Source organism: Panthera onca, chromosome B1 (genome assembly GCF_046562875.1).
Source record: "Panthera onca isolate mPanOnc1 chromosome B1, mPanOnc1 haplotype 2, whole genome shotgun sequence".
Lineage (NCBI taxonomy): Eukaryota > Metazoa > Chordata > Mammalia > Carnivora > Felidae > Panthera > Panthera onca.
Window position 1 is genome coordinate 78,615,236 of NC_138342.1, and position 22,942 is coordinate 78,638,177.

Below are 22,942 nucleotides of genomic sequence, written 5' to 3' on the forward strand. Positions count from 1 at the left end.
GTCCGTGAGTTCGAGCCCTGGGTCAGGCTCTGTGCTGACTGCTCAGAGCCTGGAGCCTGTTTCAGATTCTGTGTCTCCCTCTCTCTCTGACCCTCCCCCATTCATGCTCTGTCTCTCTCTGTCTCAAAAATAAATAAACGTTAAAAAAAAAAAGACTGGGTAAATAGCCTTTAAGTTATTAGCTTTCCCAATCATTTAGTTATCCTTGACTACAACTCGTATATTGCAATATATAATAAGTATATATAAGTTCTATCCTATATAATTTACTTACTGTAAACTTTGAAATACCTTATCTGAAAAATGGGGATAATGATAGTTGCTACTTTGGTTAATTTGTCATGATTATATGAGATAATTGTTCTAAGTCAATTATTGTTACTGTTAGTCCGTGCTAATTAAAATGACAATAATAATACGAAAAAGCATATATCGAAAATACTTCATTTGAATTTTGAAGTAGGTTCTATGCATGGATTTTTGTCCTTCTTTCCTTGTTCTCTCCTTTTCACACTCATTACTGATGACCTGTTACATGCCAGGCACAGTGCTGATATAGACACACAAATGGGGCATGGTCATTTCTTCACTGAAATTATAGCCTAATGGAAGAACTTACAGTTTAGTTTTACTGTATCAAATATTAACTTGCATAAACACGTAAGAATATAAATACAAAATAAATACTCATTTAGTGACCGAGTTCAACCAGAATTTATTCAGTATCTTCGTAGAGACCCGATATCCTGTGGACGTATTCATGGATGTTAGGTAGGAGAAAAGGCAGGTACTATTGGAGACAGAGGTTCAGATAAGGTATTTCAACTTCCCAGGGATGAGAAAGTCATGTTTATTATACTTTTCCCTTTTGGGTGGGGAATAACCTTACTTGAAAGCTTAAACACAGATGCATTAGGAAACATGATTGGTGTTTGTCTTTCCTCATTTGAGTAAGTAGAGAACTAACGAATACTTAGTGTTTAAGGATGTTGGTACTTGCAGCATTTTGAGTTACATGAGTTAATTAATTAGTAGATTATGAATAGTCAAGATTATGAATTATGAAGCTATAAATTCTGATGGTATGTTAAGGTATATACTAATAAAAATTCCATTAACTAGATGTTTGCAAAAATTTATGTGGTTTTTTTTCCCCCTTTTTCTTTCTTTTTTTTTTCTCTTCAGGGCCTCTGCTACACCCAAGCCTGAGCCAGTCCCCGTTCAAAAGGTATGTTTCTCATCTAATATCGCTAGGTACCACTTGATAGTCCTTCCTGGATCACTGTTATTTCCATTTCCTGTCTCAGGCCATAGTGACAATTTATAGTTTCAGTATAATTTTCCTCACAGTTCTTTTCCTTTAAAGATTTGGGGGCGGAGGGATGGAAATCAACACATAATTAGAGTCTGTAATTGTACCTATATTATTAAAGCATGATTTCCAGGGCCATATATTATCAGTAACTTATGTTCACATTTCTTACATCCACGTTCACTTTTAATTTGCCTATCTTAAGTCACATAATTTAAAGAAAGTAAATGTATACTGAAAATCAGTATCACAAGTCTTTAATAACATTTTATTAGTAATATTAATAGATTTTTAATTGCATTTTTAGAGTATTTTGGATTAGGTTATTGGCAAGTACCTTTTTTCTCTCATATATATCCTCAAAATGTCCCAAACCATTATTCGCATACAGCTGGTTTATACTTTTGGGGGGTTTTCCCCTTTATTTCACTTGTCCTTTTTATTGAATTCTTTATATTGATGTGCTGAGACATTAAGTTACTTTCCCCCCTCAATTAGCTTTATTATTTCTAAAAGATTAATTTAGATTATTACTTATTTTTTTTAAATATAATAGAGCCACATTGTAAGTTTTTTAAAAAATCGATTGTTTTTTCTTTTGGGATGGTAGGATGAGTAGGTATTTATTTATGAATGTCATAGAAACTTGTTTTTTTTTTTTTTTTTTTAACTTTACACTTTCTTTCGAATAGGGATTTGCAAATACAAATTAACATTTTGGGAGGAATTGACCTTTCTTAGTAGTTAATTTTTCTTTGAGAAACGGCAATGAAGAAACATCTAAGATCATTTTTTTCCTCATGTAACTATTAACTATTTATTTTGGAAAAGGGAAAGAATTTTATTCTATCTCCAAATAATATCTCAAAACATTCCAGAGAGAGAAACAGGTGGATTGTTGACATTTTTCTTTTAAGTAATATATTCATTCACAATGATTCATCAGAATGTGCACATTTCTGAGTTAGATGAAAATGGTCTTTGTTCTTCCATTTTAGCATACTAAAAAAATTGAACACTTAAAAATGTGCTGCAGTTTCCTCATGAGTCAAAAATCTATACTCTGGAGAGTGAACATTTTTAAAAGATGAAATTATAATTAAGACTCTGGATATTTTAAAATAAATGTTTCCTTTGGCAATATTTTGTTTATTGTGGGGTATTTAAATTTTTTCCTTTTGGAAAATTTAAAGTGTATATTGACACGTATGATGACGTGTTTAGTCTTTTTGATAGTGTCCTGCTCTGAGTTCCTAAATATTTTGAAACTTATTTCATTTTTATAAAAAATATACTCATCGTGTGCATCATGTTACGCATGTTGGGACCAGTTGGCATGCATGTTATGCTCATTGTTTTTATCTAGAAACATGTAAAGTTTGGGCTGCTAACACGATTGTGTTTGTCTTTTTAAAAACCAGCTGTGTGTTCTTTTCAGTGAATCTATCTTGCATGTATATGGTGTGTTTTTGTGTGTGTTTATTTTTATTTCACATAGGGAGAACCTAAAGAAGTAGTTAAACCTGTGCCCATTCCATCTCCTGCTGTGTCCAAAGTCACTTCCACAACCAACACGGCCTACAATAAGGCACCACGACCCTTTGGTTCTGTGTCTTCACCAAAAGTCACATCCATCCCGTCACCATCGTCTGCCTTCACCCCACCCCATGCGACCACTTCATCACACGCTTCCCCTCCACCCATGGCTGCTGTCACTCCTCCCTCATTCGCTGCATCTGGACTGCATGCTAATGCCAATCTTAGTGCTGACCAGCATTCGTCTGCACTGAGCGCTGGTAAACCTGCAGTTAATGTCCCACGGCAGCCCACAGTCACCAGCGTGTGTTCCGAGACTGCTCAGGAGCTAGCAGAGGGGCAGAGAAGAGGATCCCAGGGTGACAGTAAACAGCAAAATGGGTAGGTGGCCAAGGGTGCTTTCTGCTCTTATCCAAACTCTTCTTTCAGGCAGTTTCCAGGAAATAATCTATATTCCCCCGCCCCCAATCAGCTGTTCTTTGAAGGAACGGAGATGAAGTTTCATTTGCTTCATTAACATGTGGCTTTATATTATATATGTACAGCACTTTCTGCAAGGCAATTATAGGTTAACCAAAACCTAAATATGCATTTTGATATGTTATGAACCATGTAACATGCTCTGTAACTCTTTCTCCAAGTCCTGGCATAACAAGGAGCAGCTGGCACTTATAATGCAAGGCAGAGCTTGAATCTTTCTTTCTCAATTTTTCCGTCCTTTTATTAGTCACCAAAAGTTTAAACAGACTGGTTAAAGTTGTGTCAGCTTATGTATCTCACCCTAAGGAGAGAGGAAGTGAGGAGTTTGAAAAGCTTTTTTTCTTGGGAAGTAGTCTTAAGACAGAAAACAAATTTAGTTTTGACTCATGTCTATGTATGATGCATTAGCTTAGGTCGGATAGCCAGCAACATTCTTTTCAGATAAGCTTAGGCTAGAATTTAGTCTGTAAAAGCAAACAGTAATGGTAGAACAATAACATCAAAGGATGCATCACAAACATCAGAAGCAAAGTAGGGAATATTTTCATTGTAAAGGTTTTTCTAAAATGAATGGATTTACAGAAGTGGGTACTAAACTAAATACATAATGTCAGTGGAAGTTTTAAAAATTCCATTCCTTGTGATTTTTCCCTTTTTGAGGTATTTTTTAAAAGATTGAAGTCCATTTTCAGCAGCCTCCATCTCTAGATGGTCATTTTAGTCTTTTTGGAATTCAGTGACCATACTTGAAGCCAAAGTCATTTGTGTAAAATCATTTTGATCAGATTTATTGTGACAAAAACGTGCTTTAAAAGGGAAATCATCTGCATGCATGATGGTTTTTACCAATGCCAGTTCCCAGGGAAGTATAATTAAAATAATTGCGTGGATAGGTCCTTTCTGAGGTAATCCCTTCCGAATGTTAATTCGTGTAATGAAGGGGCTGTGCTGTCTGTAGCACTGCTGCCATGGCAACCTTGGGGCTTTGAAATGGAAGGTGGCAGATCTCCAAGGCTGCTGCTGAGAGAAAGAGCCGGAGGTCTGGAAGAACAGCTACTGGTCCCAACATACGGTTTTGTGGTTGTGGGTGGCTTTTTAAAGTTTTGACATACATATGAGTAAAACTAGGGTCCTTCAAAGCAAGTTATTTCTTCTTTTATTTGAGGAAAAGAAATAGTACGTAGTGTTGGGTTGTATTTTTTTTTTTTTTTTTTTTTGTATGTCTCTTTTCAGACAGCAGATTTTAATCAGAGTAGATATTCTGGAAAGAAAGATGCAGCCTGTCAAATTGTTGGCCCCATAGAAAACTCAGGGCAGAAGTTTGCTATGTTGATGAAATTCCAGTTTCAGTATATAAAAGTCCCCTGGAAGAAGTGTCTGAACAAACATATTTTCTCCTTACTAACATATCTTGAAATTTTATAAGATAGTCTTCTGAATGGAAACTTGTAGAGGTAAAAGTAAATTGAGGTTATGGAAGTGGGTACTTCATTTAAAACATGGAACTATGAATATGAAGCTTAAAGTTTTGTTTTATAACTACAGCTTGGATGATTAAACTTAAAATGATTTATAGCTTATTATTTTCAAAATGAAACTGTAGACAGTAGTGTAGTCGTAGGGCCTCGGGGATGGCTTTTTAATCAATGGACATGTGATTGCCGAGCCTGTGCCTGTGTCTAGGTCTGTGCAAGATTCAGGAGAAAAGGGGTTATCACATATTTGGCATCATTAGCAAGCAAGTTACAGCTTTGTGTTTGCAAACTGGGTATATTTTAAAACAGCTCGATTTCAAATGACCAGATGTTGGACAATGAAAACTGGATCACCTGAAAACAGAGTGCCTGTGGTGTCTGTGAAATTCTACGACACATTTGCCGTGCCATTTCTCTCACTACATTTAGATTAGAGAAATCAAAAAAATAGATCAGACACTTTACTAGTCAATGATGAGTCATTTTGCAGAGGTGCGTTGACGAGTGCATTTCCTTCATCAGGAATCAAACTGTTTTTTCTGAAATCATTGTCAGACTATTTAGTAATTATGTGATTAGTAATTTTTTCATGTTTTTATAATATTACAAAAGGTATGCAAAAAAACCCTTTCAAAGTTGAGAGTTGTTACTTTTTTATTAATTACTTTTTATTTTAAAAATAATACATTACAGGAACCAAAAATTTAAAGAGTTCAGAAGGGTATAAAGCTAAATTTGTAAGTTGTCTTTTTCCTCAAAGCAGAAAGATTATTAGTCCTTAAGTGATTTAAAGTAACTGGCTCATATGCCAATTTGATAGGCATCTCACCCAAATTTATATAGGATTAGTAAACATAAGACACAAAAAGAGTATGTCTTCATTATGCATTATTACTGAGAAATAGTTATTCATTGTAAAGTATGAGGTCTATAATTATGCTGATAGTTTTAGAATATTTTTAACAATACTATGTAAGTATTCTTGTTCCTTCTTATAGATAATAATGAACAGGGCCCTTTAGGAAATTTTTAATCTTTCTTCTACATATACAAATTACTGGACTTGCTATTTTCCTAACTCCTTTCCCCACTTACTCTACTTAGAGCAAAATGGGACTTTATATTCCAAAGCAGAAGGAAAGCTATTTTGCATCAAGCAGTTTAAGTAATTTACCTTTTCGCTTTCCATGTGCCCTTGCATTATAATGTGCCACTGCTTTAAAGAGGTAAGTCTTTCATGTATCCTTTATTAATTTCAATTTTGTTGGACTGCAATCAATTTCTTCTAACAGTTCCAATGTGTTATTTTGAAGAACTTGGCCTTGGAAGATACAAAATATAATGGTACGGTAGTAATATTTTTAAATGCTTTTCTCTTTACAGAAAACACAAGTGACAAAGTTAGTATCCACATTACTGGAGAGGAAATATGGTGATTTATATATGAGTAAATAGCATGAATGTGTCCGATTTTTGCAAAATTGAGTTACATTTTGCAAAATAGCTGTCATTTAGAAGAACCATATTTAGTGTTTTCAATAAGTTTGGTTTGCATCGCTATGTTGTAGTGAATTGCTTTATGGTAAAAAGTAGTCGTGTTTAACTTTTGTCATAAAATATATGTGGGGTTTGCTGTGTAGTGGTTTACAAGAGATAATGCTTGGGGAATGTAATTTGTGTGGGTTGAGACTATTAGAAGATAAAGAGAAAGATACAAGAGAAATCATAAACAGATGTACCACCAGTGAATAGCATATATAAAACTGAGTTGGTTTCCAAATTCATATAACAAACCAGTGTTTCCCAGGTAAAGTCTTTAAGAACCGTTTTTATTTTTTAAACAACGTTGCTGACAGTTTTAGACTTTTCTGTGTACTGTTGTGTGCCACTGCATAATAGAAAGTTTATACATACCTTTGAAATTGGTTAAGAGAGATAGTTACTGACTTATTAAATGTCACAGGTAGTCGACATAGACATTGGGCATCATGGTGGTATACTTTAAAACCATGCTTTTGTGTCTGTTGGTATTGATGGTAAACTGGCTGGGGATTAATAGCCTTAAAATAGATAAAAATCACATTAGATAAGGACTTAAATTAATTTCGTGTTACGATTATTCTGAGCATGTGCTGAAATTTATCTACGTTGTAGATTAGAATGGGAAATACGGAATATTTAACTATCTTAGACACATTCAAGAGAATTAACAATCAAATTACTAGAACCTTTGTTCCAGTGTGGCTGTGGTCCCACTAATTGAATAATTAGTTCCATGTTATATACACATAGGAATATAGTGTATCAGCATACTAGTGAAACATCCTCAAACCCTAATTTATTACTTAAATTCTTACACACAAGGATTTTGACTAGTTACTAAATTCCAGTGTAACAAACAATTTGCTTTGTAAAGGGCAAAAACTGGGCCTTGGAGAAATAAACTTAAGCATTTAGGTTAAATATGTAAATTCGTTAATTTATTAGGGATTGCTGTGCACTATTCTAGGTGTTTCTCAATTCCCTACGTGATTTAGTTCAATTTAATTGAATCCTGACAGGTTACTTAATTTTCTCATGTCATGCAGCTTGTAAGTAATTTAAGATTCAAGCCTAGGGTTTTTGAAGCCAGTTTACTGTGCCTTCCTGTGCATCATCTGACTGTGACCCTGGCTTATTTGTTACTTTGAACTGGTGTTTGTTTTTAAATGGGTTGGGACAGTCTGGATGAGTGATATGCCTGACCTACAGTTGGGTTTGATAGTACTTTCTTTTTAAACAAGCAGTTAGGGGATCTACCCCGACAACAAATCTGTTTGTATGGTTTGCAGAGTGCCTTCAAATATATTAAACATATGCCTATAGAAGGAGTCTGAAAGAATGGGAAATTGTAGTCCATTCCACTGTGGAGGAAAGAGGCTTCTGTAGATTGCACATTGTTCAGGGCACAAGGGAGGTGGGCAGCTTAGCCAGGGTGAGAAGCCTGGTCTTCTCATGGTCACATTGGCACAAAAGCTGTTGCAGTATATCATGGGCCATTCCTCTTGGGCACATTATCTGAAATAAGTGAAAATATTTATTCGACATACACAAATTGGCATCTTTAGGTTGAAACCAGTCAAGTCTATACCTGCCGCAACTCACTACACCATAGAATGTTTCTCTCCCAACTTCATGTTAATATAAAACTTTTCCCCTAAACTTTAAAAGGTTTAAATATATGTCTAAAATTCAGTTTAGGGGAGGTTATTTTGAAAAACTACTTACCTGCTATTTAAAATAGTAACGCAGAGGAAAGAATGCTTTGCATTGTGGCTAGAGAAGAGTAAGTATCTGTAAATATTGAGATCAGCTTACCTCTGGCATCCCACCCCTATTCAGTGAAACTCAGCCCTCTGTTGAGTTTATGAAGCTGACTTTGATATATCTGTAGCAAATACAGCTAACTGCCAGTGTTGGTATTAAAACTGGTAGGCAGTTTTTGTCACTATGTTCAAAATGAATTACTAGTTACTCTGACTAAACTTCATGGCAGAAGGATTGATTCAACAGTGTTTTCGAAAACTATGTAGAGTTTATACTTCAGTCTTCATAATAGAATAGAAATATACTTGTTTTTAATGATTGTATGGTTAATAGGCTGTGTGAATTAATTATGTTTTGAGGTTTTTCTTCTTCAGATGTTATTAATGTAGTGCCTTTACTAGATCATATCAGACATGCCTTTCTGAGCAATAAGTAGGTAACTGATAATACAAAAGTATGGGTTCCTACAAATCTGTTCTGAACTTACTGGGATTTGCTTGTCAGTAAGAGTGGTGGTAATGACAGAGGAGATTATGAAAATTGGGTGATCCAGTATGCTGCCTATATTTTCTATTATAATCACATTTTTATTAAAAAATTTTTTTAATGTTTATATATTTGAGAGAGAGAGAGAGAGAGAGAGGGAGAGAGAGAGCATGGGCAAGGAAGGGGCAGAGAGAGAGGGAGACAGAGAATCTGAAGGAGGCTCCAGGCTCTGAGCTGTCAGCATAGAGCCTGATGCGGGGCTCAATTTCACGAACAGGGAGATCATGACCTAAGCTGAAGTCAGATGATTAACTGACTGAGCTACCCAGGTGCCCCTATAATCATATTTTTAAAAAATAAGAGAAAACATCAAATAGGCTAGCATATTATTTCTTTATAATACACGATTCAGGATAACTCTTTGGCTTTTAGGTTTTTATTTTAATTCCAGTTAGTTAACATATAGTGTTATGTTAGTTTCAGGTATAAAATATAGTGATTCTTTTCCTTTTCTTTCTTTCTTTTTCTTTTTTTTGGCTTTTTAAGTTTTTATTTTAATCATTCGGGATAATTTTTGTTAGAAGGTTATATTTGCTATTAATATATACTTCATATATTATGTGAGTGAAAGACTTTCTCTTATTCTGCTCTGATTTTAAGTGATTCTAAAATGTTTTGTTTCTACATATGACATCTAATAATTATTTTATTCTCTGCCTTTTGTTAGGAACGTAATAGGAATTTGGATTCCTGCTAAAAAGAATTTATATAAACCTAGAGATATTTTTAAACAGTGGATCTTTCTCTGTTAACAGTGTAACAGAATTTTGACTAACATGTGTTCATTTTTGTCTGTGTTTACATGTTTATTTTGAAGCATGATGTTTGTGTAATATCTTCATGTAAATTAATTGTTTTAAATTTCATTATTTCCTTTTTGTTTTCTTCTCATCTTTTTTCTTTTCTCTTTCTTTTCTTTTTTTCTTTGCTTCATCTGTGTCTATTTTCCTTTATCCTGGGAACATCAATGTCTTATCTACTCTGTCACATCTTTTTTGTATGTATTACTCCTCCTTCAGTAACCCTGGCACCGTGTAAGTACCTAATCAGTGGTTCCTTTTTGTAATTTTCATCATTGTCTCTCTGTAACTTTCCATCCTGCTTTTAGTTTAATACTACCAGCAAACTTTATTAGTGTCTTTTTGCAAGAATTTTCACATATGTTATAAGGAGCATAGGAAACATGTTTCTCCTGCTAGAGAACTTCATATAAATCAGTGGGTGTGTTTTCCACTTCTTCAGTGGAAAAAACTTAGTAAGCCGAACCTTCAGGGAAATAAGTATTGTAGACAGTGTATGCTGGAGTTAGTGACCTCGTTTGGGCTTTCCTTGTTAATTTTTTTTTTTTTTAATTTGAATGTAAACTTGCTAATTGTGAATATCTACATTTTGAAATAAATTATTTGCTCTTGATAGTTAAATTTATGTTCTATCTCAAATATATTTTTGAAAATAAAATCGAGATTATTCTCTCCTTTAATCATAGTCATCAGAGTGTAGAGTTTAGAAACTTCGTATCACTTAACACAAGGCCTTAAGCCGTGGTGAATATCAGAGTCTAAGGTGTACCATGCTTCCTGCAAGTATGTCATGGCTAAGAAGTGTTCTTAAGTGGTGTCATTTTATTATTCTTAGTGTACTTATTCTTAGCTTGACACTATTGTTTTGTATTTTTATAGACCAAATCTTTTGTAGAAAATAAAAGAGTTTTATACTGGAAACTGGCACCACTTAAGAGTAAACTACATTCACTAACTAATTATAGAGAAGTTTAAACTGTAAGTTTCATAGCTAAACATAAAATTTTTCACGTAATTGCATGAGATAAAGTGTTGTCTGTTTAGGAAATTATATCTTCCAAATACAGTGTGTTTATGAAGTGCTCTTTGCCTATTCTAATTTTTTAAAATTCTGTTTTAAAAAGGATTAGGTCTTGTTTAAAACAAAGTAAACGTAAATTAGTAATTAGTAAAATATTAGATATTTCACTTACAGAATCTTAGAATTCTACCATAAACTATAAATGTTACTGATTTTATGTGTAAATATTATTGATTCTGTTTTTTTTATGTAAGCTGATGACCCATAATCTTAGAATATGCATCGCAAATGATGTTTTTACTAATCCTGAAAGAAAACACATTATGTGATTGTTCCTATGCATTAGGTACTTTGGAAAACACTTGACATACACTGTCTACTTATTCATTCCTCAAAACAACTCTTTAAGGATACAATCCCCCTTTCTCAGATGAGTAAAATTGAGATTTAAAGAAGTTAAATGACTTGCACAAAACACACACTAAGTGAAGAATGTAGTGCTTGAAACTATTATCTGTTTCTAAAGCCATTGTTCATATTAATCTTATCATGTTCTTCACTGGGCAGAAATTCTTTCAGTGTACTGAGACAGTTTTGATAGTGTGACTATTCAAATGACAACAGTCAAGTGGCACTCTGACAGTACTGTGATTTTTGAGCAGCGAGTTACACCCAGCAGATGTTGCCACCCACATCTGACACTCTGAGCCCTTTCTCTTCTCAAATCTTAGTCTGCTAGTCGAGACTTGGGCTCCTTTTTCTCTCCTGAAATGACACTCATAGACTCCAAAGGTTTGCATTTGTCATATTTGGGGGTGGGGGGTGGGTAGAGGAAGAGAACGTAGTGTTCATTACCTTCAGTAGATCTTAGGTTAGGATGTTAATATATATTATAAATTCCTTAATATTTATGCTTTGTTCATAGAAAAATGAATGTTCTTAACAAACTCAAATTTCTTGAGCCCTGTAGTGTACAAAATCCCTTTCACATTTATTATTTCATTTAATGCTCAGAACAGTGCTACTTTGTATGTGATATTCTTATCTGATAAAGGAAAAAAAATAAGCTCAGTGAGATTCACTTGTCCAAAATCACATATCTAAAAAAGTCACAGAGCCAAGATTTACATCTTGGTGTTTTGATAAATATTTCATTGGTTTCTGATATACTACACTTCTTATTCTCTGTGCTGACCCCGCACACAACTTTATTCAGGATGAGGGTTATCTATACACAGGAATGAGAAAACTGTAGAAAGTAACAGTTCTGACCCTTTTCAAAATTGGAAATTTTGGAATTGCTGTCTTAGCCTGTACTAAACCATTCTTAGTTCCCGGGCCTAGTGAAGATTTTTCATTTAATTTTGTAAAAACCAATACATTTTTGCAACCTATTGATATTTAACGGTGGTTGTGAATGAATACAGTCCATATCTGTGTTTTGTTAGGCATAAGATAGATATAAGAACAATACAAGTAATTTCAAAAAATTTTTTAACTACTGTGGACTATTCAGTTCTCATTATTTTCCTTATTTTCTTATTCTTTCCCTTTTCTTTATGCATGGAATCTCTCTTCTGCTGCCTTCTTCTGTCAATTAAAAGGAAAACTCCACCTAAACGGTAACCCTTTTCTTGAATATTATGTTAACATGTGAATACCTTTTTTTTTTTTAACTAGTTAAAGATAAAGCGGGTCTACTCTAGTTTAGAAGGATGCTTTTTTAAGAAAATTGAGGCTGAATGCACTTGGAAAAGCATAAGATATAAAAAAGAACATTGATATTGAATGTATTAATTACAAATTATTTGGCAGAGGATATTTTATCCTTAACATAATTTAAAAGTGTTTAATTCTTTCTTTCCCTCTTAACCTTAGTCCACCAAGAAAACACATCGTGGAGCGCAATACGGAGTTTTATCACATACCGACTCACAGTGATGCCAGCAAGAAGAGACTGATGGAGGACACTGAAGACTGGCGTCCGAGGACTGGAACAACTCAGTCTCGCTCTTTCCGAATCCTCGCCCAAATCACTGGGACTGAACATCGTAAGTGAATACCTAGGGATTCTGATAGGTGAATGTTCTCTGCCATAGAGAATAGCATTCGGACAGATGGGCAATTATTGGGAAACAGTAATTTTCCTGAGGCAGTTTACACTTAAACTATGCCATGCATAATATGGGTGATGTAAATAAGAAGCCAGCCCAGGAAGGTCACGCTGCAAAGTGTTGGCAGTAGTAGCAGCAATGACTATAGTATAGCTGGTGACAGCATGATTCGAATGTTTTTTAGTGGCTCTGTGCAACTTGACCATTTGGTATTGATGGGTACAGGTAATTGCTTAAATGATTTTTCAAGTTAAAAAAGTAAATTAATATTGGATGTTGCTTATTATATTTCAGTGAAAGAATCGGAAACTGAAAATACAAAGAAGGCAAAGTAAGTTGTCCGTTTTTTTGGTAAATTGAATGCTTTCCTTTCCTGAATGGTCTCAATTTGTTTTTTCATAGTTTCAAGTGTAATGGTATGGCGTTTTGTGTTTGCAGCTAGAAGCTAAGCATTTAACTTCGGTGTCTTTTATGGGACTTAAATGTGGGACTTAGAAAACTTACGGATTTTTAAATTAGTAGATATTTCTGGATTTCATGTGTAAGGTTAATTTCCTTTAGTATAGAAATAAGTGGGCAGAGGAGTATATTTGGGGATGCTTTGCTAACACTACAGATCTCTGTGAATGAGTTTTATGTGTTGTCTTGTCGTAATTTCATTTTGGGCATAAAAGTGGATGTTTCCAGGAGGGCTATATAGATTAATGTCTGCATTTATTAAAATGTTCTACTCTTAAAATCTTTGCTATTAAATAAAACAGCTATATGAAATTAAGCTTTTATAAAGCATGTTTTCTGCATGATGATCTAAGTGTAGAAACTTTTTCTTTCTCTTTCTTATGACTCTTCTATCACTTTTCTCTTCTTCTCTTTTCTTCTTTTATTTCCACAGGGAAAAGATACCCCTTCACGTCTTTAGTCCCAAATACACAAAATTACGTGACTGGCACCATGAAGTTTCAGCACGTGCTCTTAACGTACAGTGATTTATGAGTCTTGCCCCCTGCCCCAAGCAGCCAGCACATACCTTTTCATTCAGTTTTTCTTTTTTTCCAACCTCATAGCAAAATCTGTATTAAATTTGCCTTACAAAAAAAAAAAAAATAGAAACCTTTTCTATACTTTTCTAACCATTTCTTGCTGTTGTGAAAAAGAGGAAGATGAATTTGTTTTGTGCTAATCAGTAGCTCACAAATGTTAAACCAAGAGAGCAAATTAAGGGACTGGATCTGTTCGGTGGATTTCCATCGGTGTCCATTGTTACTAGGGTAGTGACCTTGGAAAAGGAATTCTTTCTGTAAGTTGAATTTGGTTGGTTGTGTGAAGCAGAGACAGATGAGCAAATAATGTCCTTGTCTAATTTGGAAAATACTTCCTTTGTTACTACATTTCCTAAGATTACTTTTAAATTCATTATTACATAATGTTCAACGTGGGTTGTAAATTACTCCTAAGCAAATGTCAGAAGATAAGAGAAAACAGAGAAGACTGTATTAGAATAGTTTGTTGTAGATTTGGGTATTTTTTTTAAAGCAGGTACTCAGGATAGCTCTGAAGAGGAGGAGGTCCAAATTTGGCTCCTATTACAGGAAAGCAGAGAATTCTGCCCCTACTTGCAATGGGGAAATAGAGTGTTCTTTTGGTTTGGTTAGTTTCAAAAATCCTCCTTGTTACCAAAGGAAATATTTCTAAACTGGTGGATGTTTTTAGGGTATAAACAATTTCCAGGCATTAACTAGTAAGAAATAGAAAAGATAATTTTGCTTTGTTTTTAAATGAACATAAAATAAGTTATGAATGATTCTTTATGTGACATCAGAGAAGTATTTTACTGAGTGATAAATAAACAATTGTGTGTTCCTGCTGTTCCTAGGAAACTATGTTTTGGGCAATACATGCAAGCTAACATCTGACCAGAAATGCTTTCTGTTTTGTAATATAATGTATTATATATTAGTCATACATTCAATAATAAATGCATTTTGTAGTTTGGAAAAGTACTGTAATAAAGTTGCCTTTAACTTAGCTTTGTAATTGTTTTCTGTTTCCATGAAGCTAGTAATCGTGTCATCTAAGACTTGTTACACTACCACTTACATAAAATAAATAATTCTCTTGACATTTCATTCAGAAAACATTTTTAATTTTGCGAGGCTGCTAAAATGAGTGTGGAATATGATAAAGCCCTGTATTTTTTTTTTTTTTTTTTTTTTTGTATCTGAATTGTCATGTTATTTAACATAATGTCTTACGTGAGTAACAAGATTAGTTATAAGTAAGCTCTATACCCAATGTGGGACTTGAACTCACAACCCTGAGATCAAGAGTTGCATGCTGTATACCCATGGAGCCAGGCAGGCACCCCCATTCAGGGCATTTTTATTTTTCCAGGTTTTTGTTTTTTTGTTTTTTTGTTTTGCTTTGATATCATCATAGACTAGGTCAACTGCCTGATAATTTGGAGAAACTAACATTAATTTCGGTTAGTGATTACTATTTAAAATTTAGCACACCAAGTGTACTTAAAAATAATTCTAAGATTTATAAACCTGTGCTCATTTCCACTGTACTTCATAATATGCTAAGGTGTCTTTCTTTTACTGTAGCAGTTCTTCTTCAGATACTGCTTGTGATTTTATGGCCCTAACATCAATCCATTATTACTATGTCTCTGGCCTCTGTACGGAAATAGACCTTCTTAGACCAGGCTTCTTATACCTAATACTTCTCATTCATCTCAAAAGATGATATTTGAAAGTAGGTGGAATCAAATTCTCATGAAAATAAATGGTGGAATAAACAAGGTATTTCCCACCAGGAACCAAATTTCCAACACCAGAGTTGAGAGAGAGTGCAACTAGATGAGAGTTTTAAGTAAATAAAAGAATTTCTTCCTAATAAAGGCAGGAGAGCATGTATAGAACTTTATACCTTGAAATAAGTACAATTGGAAATAAGAATTTAATACCTTACTAATTAAAAAAAAAGTAATGTCTCATTGAAAGCATACACTTAGATAAGTGAAGGATCTGTATTTGAGTATGAGTGTGAGTGTTCAGTCAGGATCACAAAAGACATTCCATTTGACCCCATCAGAGGTTGAATTCCTGTGTTCAGTTAATCTTCTGGGACATCTTATATTCCTAGCTTAAAAGCTAGCCAAATATTGTAAAAGCTCCTTGCAAAAATATTATTGTAAGTCTGGTGACCTAATTTATAGCTTGTTTTTGTTTGTCTCTCTGATACAGAGTTTCTTTATCATAGGCTTGTTTTTAATGTAAAATTTGAAAGTTAAGAATTTTCAACGTTTTTACAAGGTTTTACCAGTTACAAGATGGAATGTTACCCACAGAGTGAATATTTTTGTTCCCTTGAAAAATATATTGTTTGTGGAAACGGAAATATACTCATTTTGTACATCATTATGCCCTTTTGGAAGACTGAGATAAAAATATTGTAGGGAGCTTATTTAATAAAAATTGTGATATTAAGATAGAGAGTAGCCATCCCATCTTTTATTCAGATTTATTCAGAAATTTGGGTGAATTGATTTCCCCAAATGAAAAAGTTCATAATTGTTGCACTTCCGATGTGTATTTAAAATCATATAAATCACAAATATTCATTTATTGCCTGAGTTATTCTTTCACACAAATAATTACTGAATACTTAAATGGCAGGCACTGATGAACTAGAGATTAAATAATGAGTAACAGATAAATATATAAATAAAGTGATCTGAGATAATTGTGTTACTAAGATAAATTCGTATAAAGGAAATTTGGCTTAGGGAGGGATTACTTAGGTTGTGTGGATCTCTGAGGAGATGACGTTAATGCCATCACCTGAGAGAGGAAAAAGAGTCAGCCACGTGATGACTTGGGGTCACCGTTCAAGGCAGACGAAACGAGTGTGGAAACCCTGAGGCGAGCAGGAGTGTGGCAATTACACAGAACGGAAAGGACAGTGTAGCCAAAATGTGGTATGTGACCGGAAGCATGATATAAAAATGTCATACATATGCGTATAACTTACATTCTCCATACTGTCCACAGCATATGGAATGGGAGGTTGTCTTCTGTCTAACTACTTTCAAGACAGATTTAAAAATAAAGAACCAAGGTGGTATGTCAAAGGTTTATCAAAGCTAAATAAAGTACATTCACTTATTCGTGCTGCTCTCAGCATAGGTATCAATTTAATGCTTTTCCCATTAGACCCACTGAAGACTTACGAAAAGGAGGCATTATTATAGTATATGTTGGTAACATATTTGTAGGGAACAGCTATAAAACACACATAAAGGCACTAAAAAACAAAACTTCCAACATACAGAAATTAGACCTATATTGTGGCACCTGGGTGGCTCAGTCAGTTAAGTGTCCAACTCTTGGTTTCAGCTCAAGTCATGATCTTGGAGTTTGTGAGATTGAGCTCCGCATCAGGCTCTGTGCTGTTAGCACAGATTGGGATTCTCTCTCTGCCCCTCCCCTGCTTGCTTGTGCACACGCTCTCTCTCTCTCAAAAATAACCTTTAAAAAAAAAAAAAAGAAATTAGACATGTAATACTTTATTCATAGTTTAGTGATGGATTTGACAGTTTAGTTCTGTCTATAAAATTTACCAAGAATTGTTTGAACTCATTCCTTTTTGTTTACCCACTCAAGAAAATTACTTAAACCAAGTAATTCCTTGCTCATTCTTTCCAAAATAGACATCAGTACTCCAGGATAGTAGGAAGCAAGGAATGATAAATTCTGAATTTGAGACTCCCGATTTGTAACTCACTAGTTTCTACCCCTGAGTTTCCACTTTAAAATAGGAAGTTCGAGTCAGTGGTGGACTCTATGAAGCCCTTCCAGATACTGCTTCAGTAGAGGACTTGATAACCGCTGCTGCTGCTGCTGCTGCTGCTGCTGCTGCTGCTGTGTGTGTGTGTGTGTGTGTGTGTGTGTGTCTGTGTGTCTGTGTGTGTCTGTGTGTGTCCGTGTGTGTGGGGCGGGGGGCAGACAGCCTTCATTCATCAGCCCCTTCACATGTCACCTCAGCTGCAGATGCCCCTTCGTCCAAAGCCACAGCTTCATGAGCTGCATACATGCAGTGAGCTGCCTGGAAGGAATGGGGGGAGTGAAAAGCCTGGTCGTTTCAGCCCAGGTAGGGACAACCTGGAAGGGTCATTCTAGATTGCAAATCCCAATTTGGACCTGACTTGCATGGGTTCTTCTCACTTCTTATTCTCATCTTCCCTTCATTCTTTCTGTCTTTGTTGCTTCTAATCCCTTGAATTTTCAACCCAGATTACAAACAGCATTTAGGGAAATCATTAAAGTGAAAGATCAGGTTAGGGCAGCCTGCAAGGTGTATGGAAATCAAAAAGAGATACATTGGGGCGACTGGGTGGCTCAGTCGGTTAAGTGTCTGACTTGATTTCAGCTCAAGTCATGATCTCAGGGTTCATGGAATAGAGGCTCACATCGGGCTCTCTGCACTGACAACACGGAGCCTGCTTGGGACTCTCTCTCTCTCTGCCCCTCCCCCAGCTTGTGCATGCTCTCTCTCAAAATAAATAACAACAACAAAAAAAACCAGGGTAAATTTCTTTGCCTTGAGTGAAGGATGTTTATTTGGTGATCAGAAGCATTCTGGAAATAATGACTAGGTGAGGCTATTTAGACGTCAAATATAGTCAAGGGTATATGAATCAATGAAAAGCTTCAAAGTAGAAAGTTAGGATGAACTCTGAGTAAATGTAATAAACTCTTGTAACTGGCAAGCAACACTTAATAAAATAACAATTTTGTATGTTATAATTTTCCATGTGTAACATTTTAGAATAAAATATATTAGCCATTTAATAATCAATTACTTAATACATTTTATTTGAATACCTCTGCTCTTTTCTTCACACCCTTAAAAGTTTACCTTCTGTTTTCTCCTGAGGGAGATATTCCTGCTGAGTTGCCTTTGGGAACGTGTAGGGGGATAGTACAGATCTTCCAAGATCAGGAGGATGCTAGTGGGGGACTGAAGATGCTAAACTGTGTAATGCTCTGAATAATTTCACCGAATGAAGTGTGGTCCTTCCCCAAATGCCTGTGGTGTGCCAGTGAGAATGACCGGGCTGAGGGCAATTCCTCGCTCTCCCAAGATTTTCTTATTCCTTCCTATAATTCCAGCCACACAAACTCACCCACAGTGTACCACCTCCACTCTCCATAGTGACAGTAATCTTCTTTCTGAAGTAGTATACTCTTTAATTTCTACCACTCCGTTCCTAATTTGTATTACGGGTATTTGTCTGTGTGTCAGAAATCTTCAGCTAGACTACGAGCTCTTTGAAGACAAGAGTCTTAGTATAATAATAAAAATTGGAAGGAAAAGTCATTCCGGTAGGCATGGTATATCTTTCTAGATGTAACTGTGACTATGTAAGTAAGATCTATACATTCAATATATAAATAGATATTTAACAAAAATGTATATATAAATATAAATATATAAGTATACAAATACAGAAAATATACAAATGCAATTTGAAAGTAGGTGTTAGGATTGTAAGATTCATGTCTGGCAAATTAATTCTTAAGTTGGAAATATACTGGATTAGCTCAGGCTGCCACAACAAGATAGCACAGAGTAGGTAACTTAAATGACAGAAATTTATTTTCTAACAATTTTAGAAATTAGAAGTCCAAGACGAAGGTGCCACCAGGGTAGATTTCTGGTGAGGCTCTTCTGTCTGGCTTGCAGGTGACCACCTTCTCACGGTGTCCTCACATGGCCTTTTTTCTGTGGACACACAGAGAGAGAGCTCTGGTGTCTCCTCTTTCAATAACGATACTAGTCTTCTCGGATTAGGACCCCAGTGTTAAGAACTCCTTTAACCTTAAGTACCTTCTTAAAGGCCCTGTATCAAACTACTGTCACAATGGAGGGGGGGAACAATTCAGTCCATAATACATACCAGCTGCATTTCTATACTAATACTGATTTGACAGATTAGCATCTTAAAAAAAAGGTTATTCTTAAGTAGGGTCACTGACTTGGATGTGGTTTGAAGGATTGTTGTTATCTCTGTTGTAGTGTCTCTTTTTCTGTTTTGGGTAACAGCTGTTTGTCTCCATGCCCTGTATACCTAACTGGAATATGAGCTCTTTGAACACAAGAGTTACAGTGTCCCCACCATATTTGGCACAAGTTAGCACTAACGAATGGTTCCTAACATAAATGCATATTCTCCAATTTCCTAATTCTTGTTTAGGGAAATCGTTAAGAGCGTGGTGTACATAACTTTTAACTGAATACAAATCAGATTTTTATAAAAAATCAAGACATTAATATCTGTATTGTAGGTAAAGTGGAATCAAAACTAAATTGCTTGAAAGAATTCTACCTTGGGCAGTCTGATTGGCGAGAGTTGATGCTTTCCCCCTGGTGTTATCTGTTTGATAAATGTTGTGGAAGGTACTTTTTAAATTTAAATGAACATTTGTGTCTTAATCCCTCTTCCTTTGTGTTTTTGATCTGTTTCAGCATGAATAGTTCAGTGACTCCTGTGATAAGACAATACATGACTCATTTTAGAAATGCATATATGAAATGCTTAGTCCTCTGACTGGAAAAACCAATAGACAGAATTTTATCATTCCTAAGGAAATGAAGAAGTTTGAAGTTGAGAGTCTAGTCTACAACATCAACTGAAAAGAAGCAACAGCTCTGTTATTAGCAACATATTAATAAATGGAAAACTCTTAATAATATGTGGCTTACCATAGTAGAGAATTATGGGAGGCCATAGAAAATTTCATTGGAAGATAACTTTAAAAAAACATATATACCTAAAATACATCATTGTGTCAGGCACCATACAGTTTATCTTAAGTTAAAGGGTGATTTTCTTGATCTCCCCATTTTTTTGGTTTCTACTATATAGTAAAATATTTATCTAATAAGTAGTTTTAAGATGTTCATGCTTATATAGGTCTATAAAAAGAAATAAAAAACAGCATTTTAGTTAGCAGAAAGATGTATAAAATTATCATGATCAACACATACTTTTACCATTCTTTTATCTCCCTTGCTTAAGTGATGGTAGGTTCTGATTTTTCATATATTATGGTTAAGAATAATGTGTGATATAGATTTCTAATTTTCAGAGACTCAGAGGAGGGAGGAGTAACTGCCTCTCCCTTTGGAAGGAAAATAGTCCAAACTCCAGTCACTGGTTACATTTCACAAAGCTGAAACAGTACTAGGGGGAGAATCCTGTTATGTATAAGCTGTCCCATAGCACTAAGTCATATCCATATGCTTTCTAGCTAAAGGTCATCAGAACAGATATTAAGTTACTTCTTGGATAGAAACCTATCTTTGTACATTCGTTGAAAATATAGCAAAAAAATTCATAATTATTTCCAAACATACTCTTTTTACAGCAGGTTTTTAAAAAAATTTAGTTTGTGCACAGATGTTCCTGTAACCCACATAAACTAGATTAGTGAAGAAACACAGTTTGCTGACCTGAGCCTTGTCTTCCTTCAGTTGCTCTTTCACAAATATACTGGACTCCTGTAACATATCCTCCCCCCCCTCCCCCAAGGTTTATTCATTTTTGAGAGAGAGAGAGAGTGTGAGCAGAGGAGGGGTAGAGTGAGAGGGAGAGAGAGAGAATCCCAGGCAGGTTCCTCACTGTCATCATAGAGACTCATGCGGGGCTCCAACCCACGAACCCTGACATCATGACCTGAGCCGAAAGAAACCAAGGGTCAGATGCTTAACTGACTGAACCACCCAGGCCCCTCTGTTACATATCCTTTTTAAGACACATGTCATTTCAGTAAATTATCTAATACTATTATTCTTCATAACCTATGCAAAGAAATCAGGAATCATTCCCTGGTTCTCATATTCCCGCATATTTTTATGAAGTGTAAGAATTAACAGGTGGATTTGCTCAAAAATACACAACGCAAAGGCTTCCACAACAGAGTCTAATTTTAGAAAATAAAAATAATAACAGCCAGATAAAATCTTTTAGCTGAGACCATCATATACATTACTGCAAAGTATGTTCATCAACCTAGAAAATAGTCCAATAGGTTTAAAAAATGAGTATATAACCAAACACTAATTTTTGTCTATTGCAAAATATGGAACATTTGTAATTTCTCTCTTCATTTTCTACTGGTGGATTATACTGTCCTATGCAAATGCTGGTTTGGTGACTGCTGTATAATGTAAAGGTCGCCACCTATTGAATATAAGTAATTACTACACTTCAGTTCCTTGTGAGACTGGTACTTTAAGATCACTGAAGCAAGAAACAATAGTTTCTGTCTACTCTATGTATTTTCACACACAAATTGTTCATTTCTCTGTTTAATTATGGAAATACTTGTGTATGTTTTCCAAAAATAATTTGGGAAGACTACCACTTATAAAGTTTTTAAAGAAATAAAAATGAGTATTTGTAATACACAAAAATTCTTTCATAGTCCATATGTTCGTTGTTGAAGGATATAAATGAGCAAACAAAAATCATCCAAATCCAGAGGTAAATACTGAAAAAGTTGTGGTTTATTTACATTCTGGGTAGAATTGAATGCATTAAGTTCCTTAGAAGTTTTATCAGCCCACCAGTACTTCTCTAACAATGCTATTTGGATAAATCTTTCTGCTTCACTTTTAGAGAGGGAGATTATACAACAAAATTATTTTATTGAATTAAACTCGAAAGTAAAAGGAACGTAACTTCTCGACTAAAAGTCAGTACTATTGAAGGCTCCTCCTGCAGTTTACTTTTTAATTTCAAAAAATGACACAACTTAAATTAATTTGATACTTTGATAATAGGCTGTCTTCATCCATGATGGAAGGCTTAATTGTCTATCCTTGGTCGCTATTCAATTTTACATATTTTAGTCATGTTGAAAGATCCAGAAGACCACATTTTTCTATCCTTACGTGAAGTTGTATTTTTTATGATAGTATGATTTTATAAAAGAAAATTGAAATAATGTATAACATAATGTATAAAATATAGGTATGGATATTTAGACATCTTAATTTTCCATTTCTTAGTCAAATTAAAGAGCTCTGATTTCAAATTAAATCTTAAAAGCAGTCTCAACTATGTCTCTCCTTTCATTTTTCTCTATTTTATGACTACGAACAGGTGTATGTTGAATGCTGCTGCTTGGCCAACTTTGTGATAGGTATTCTTCTTCCAGTCACACCTAATTAATTACTCATGAAGAGTCTGTATTTATTTCTTTGAATAGAGCGTGTTAAAACTAAGATGAAATCTGTGCAATTTTTTGAGTTAGAGGTACATATTTATTTTGTCTTTTCAT

At 34.7% G+C, this 22,942-nt stretch overlaps 1 protein-coding gene across 21 annotated transcripts in view; it reads left to right on the forward strand.

The window, feature by feature from the left end:
• Positions 1–22,942, forward strand: part of PDLIM5 (PDZ and LIM domain 5) — a 220,600-nt gene that overhangs the window by 119,819 nt on the left and 77,839 nt on the right. For 5 of the 21 annotated variants that reach the window (XM_078445867.2, XM_078445869.2, XM_078445873.2 and 2 more), the window contains 6 exons: positions 1,186–1,228; positions 2,811–3,229; positions 9,675–9,689; positions 12,081–12,098; positions 12,355–12,527; positions 12,885–12,921. In XM_078445867.2, the coding sequence (XP_078301993.1) occupies positions 1,186–1,228; positions 2,811–3,229; positions 9,675–9,689; positions 12,081–12,098; positions 12,355–12,527; positions 12,885–12,921 (705 nt within the window). Of the gene's footprint in view, positions 1–1,185; positions 1,229–2,810; positions 3,230–6,186; positions 6,204–9,674; positions 9,708–10,654; positions 11,269–12,080; positions 12,099–12,354; positions 12,528–12,884; positions 12,922–13,482; positions 14,616–22,942 lie in introns of those variants that run through there. The other 16 variants (XM_060654610.3, XM_060654611.3, XM_060654619.3 and 13 more) reach the window with 10 other exon arrangements.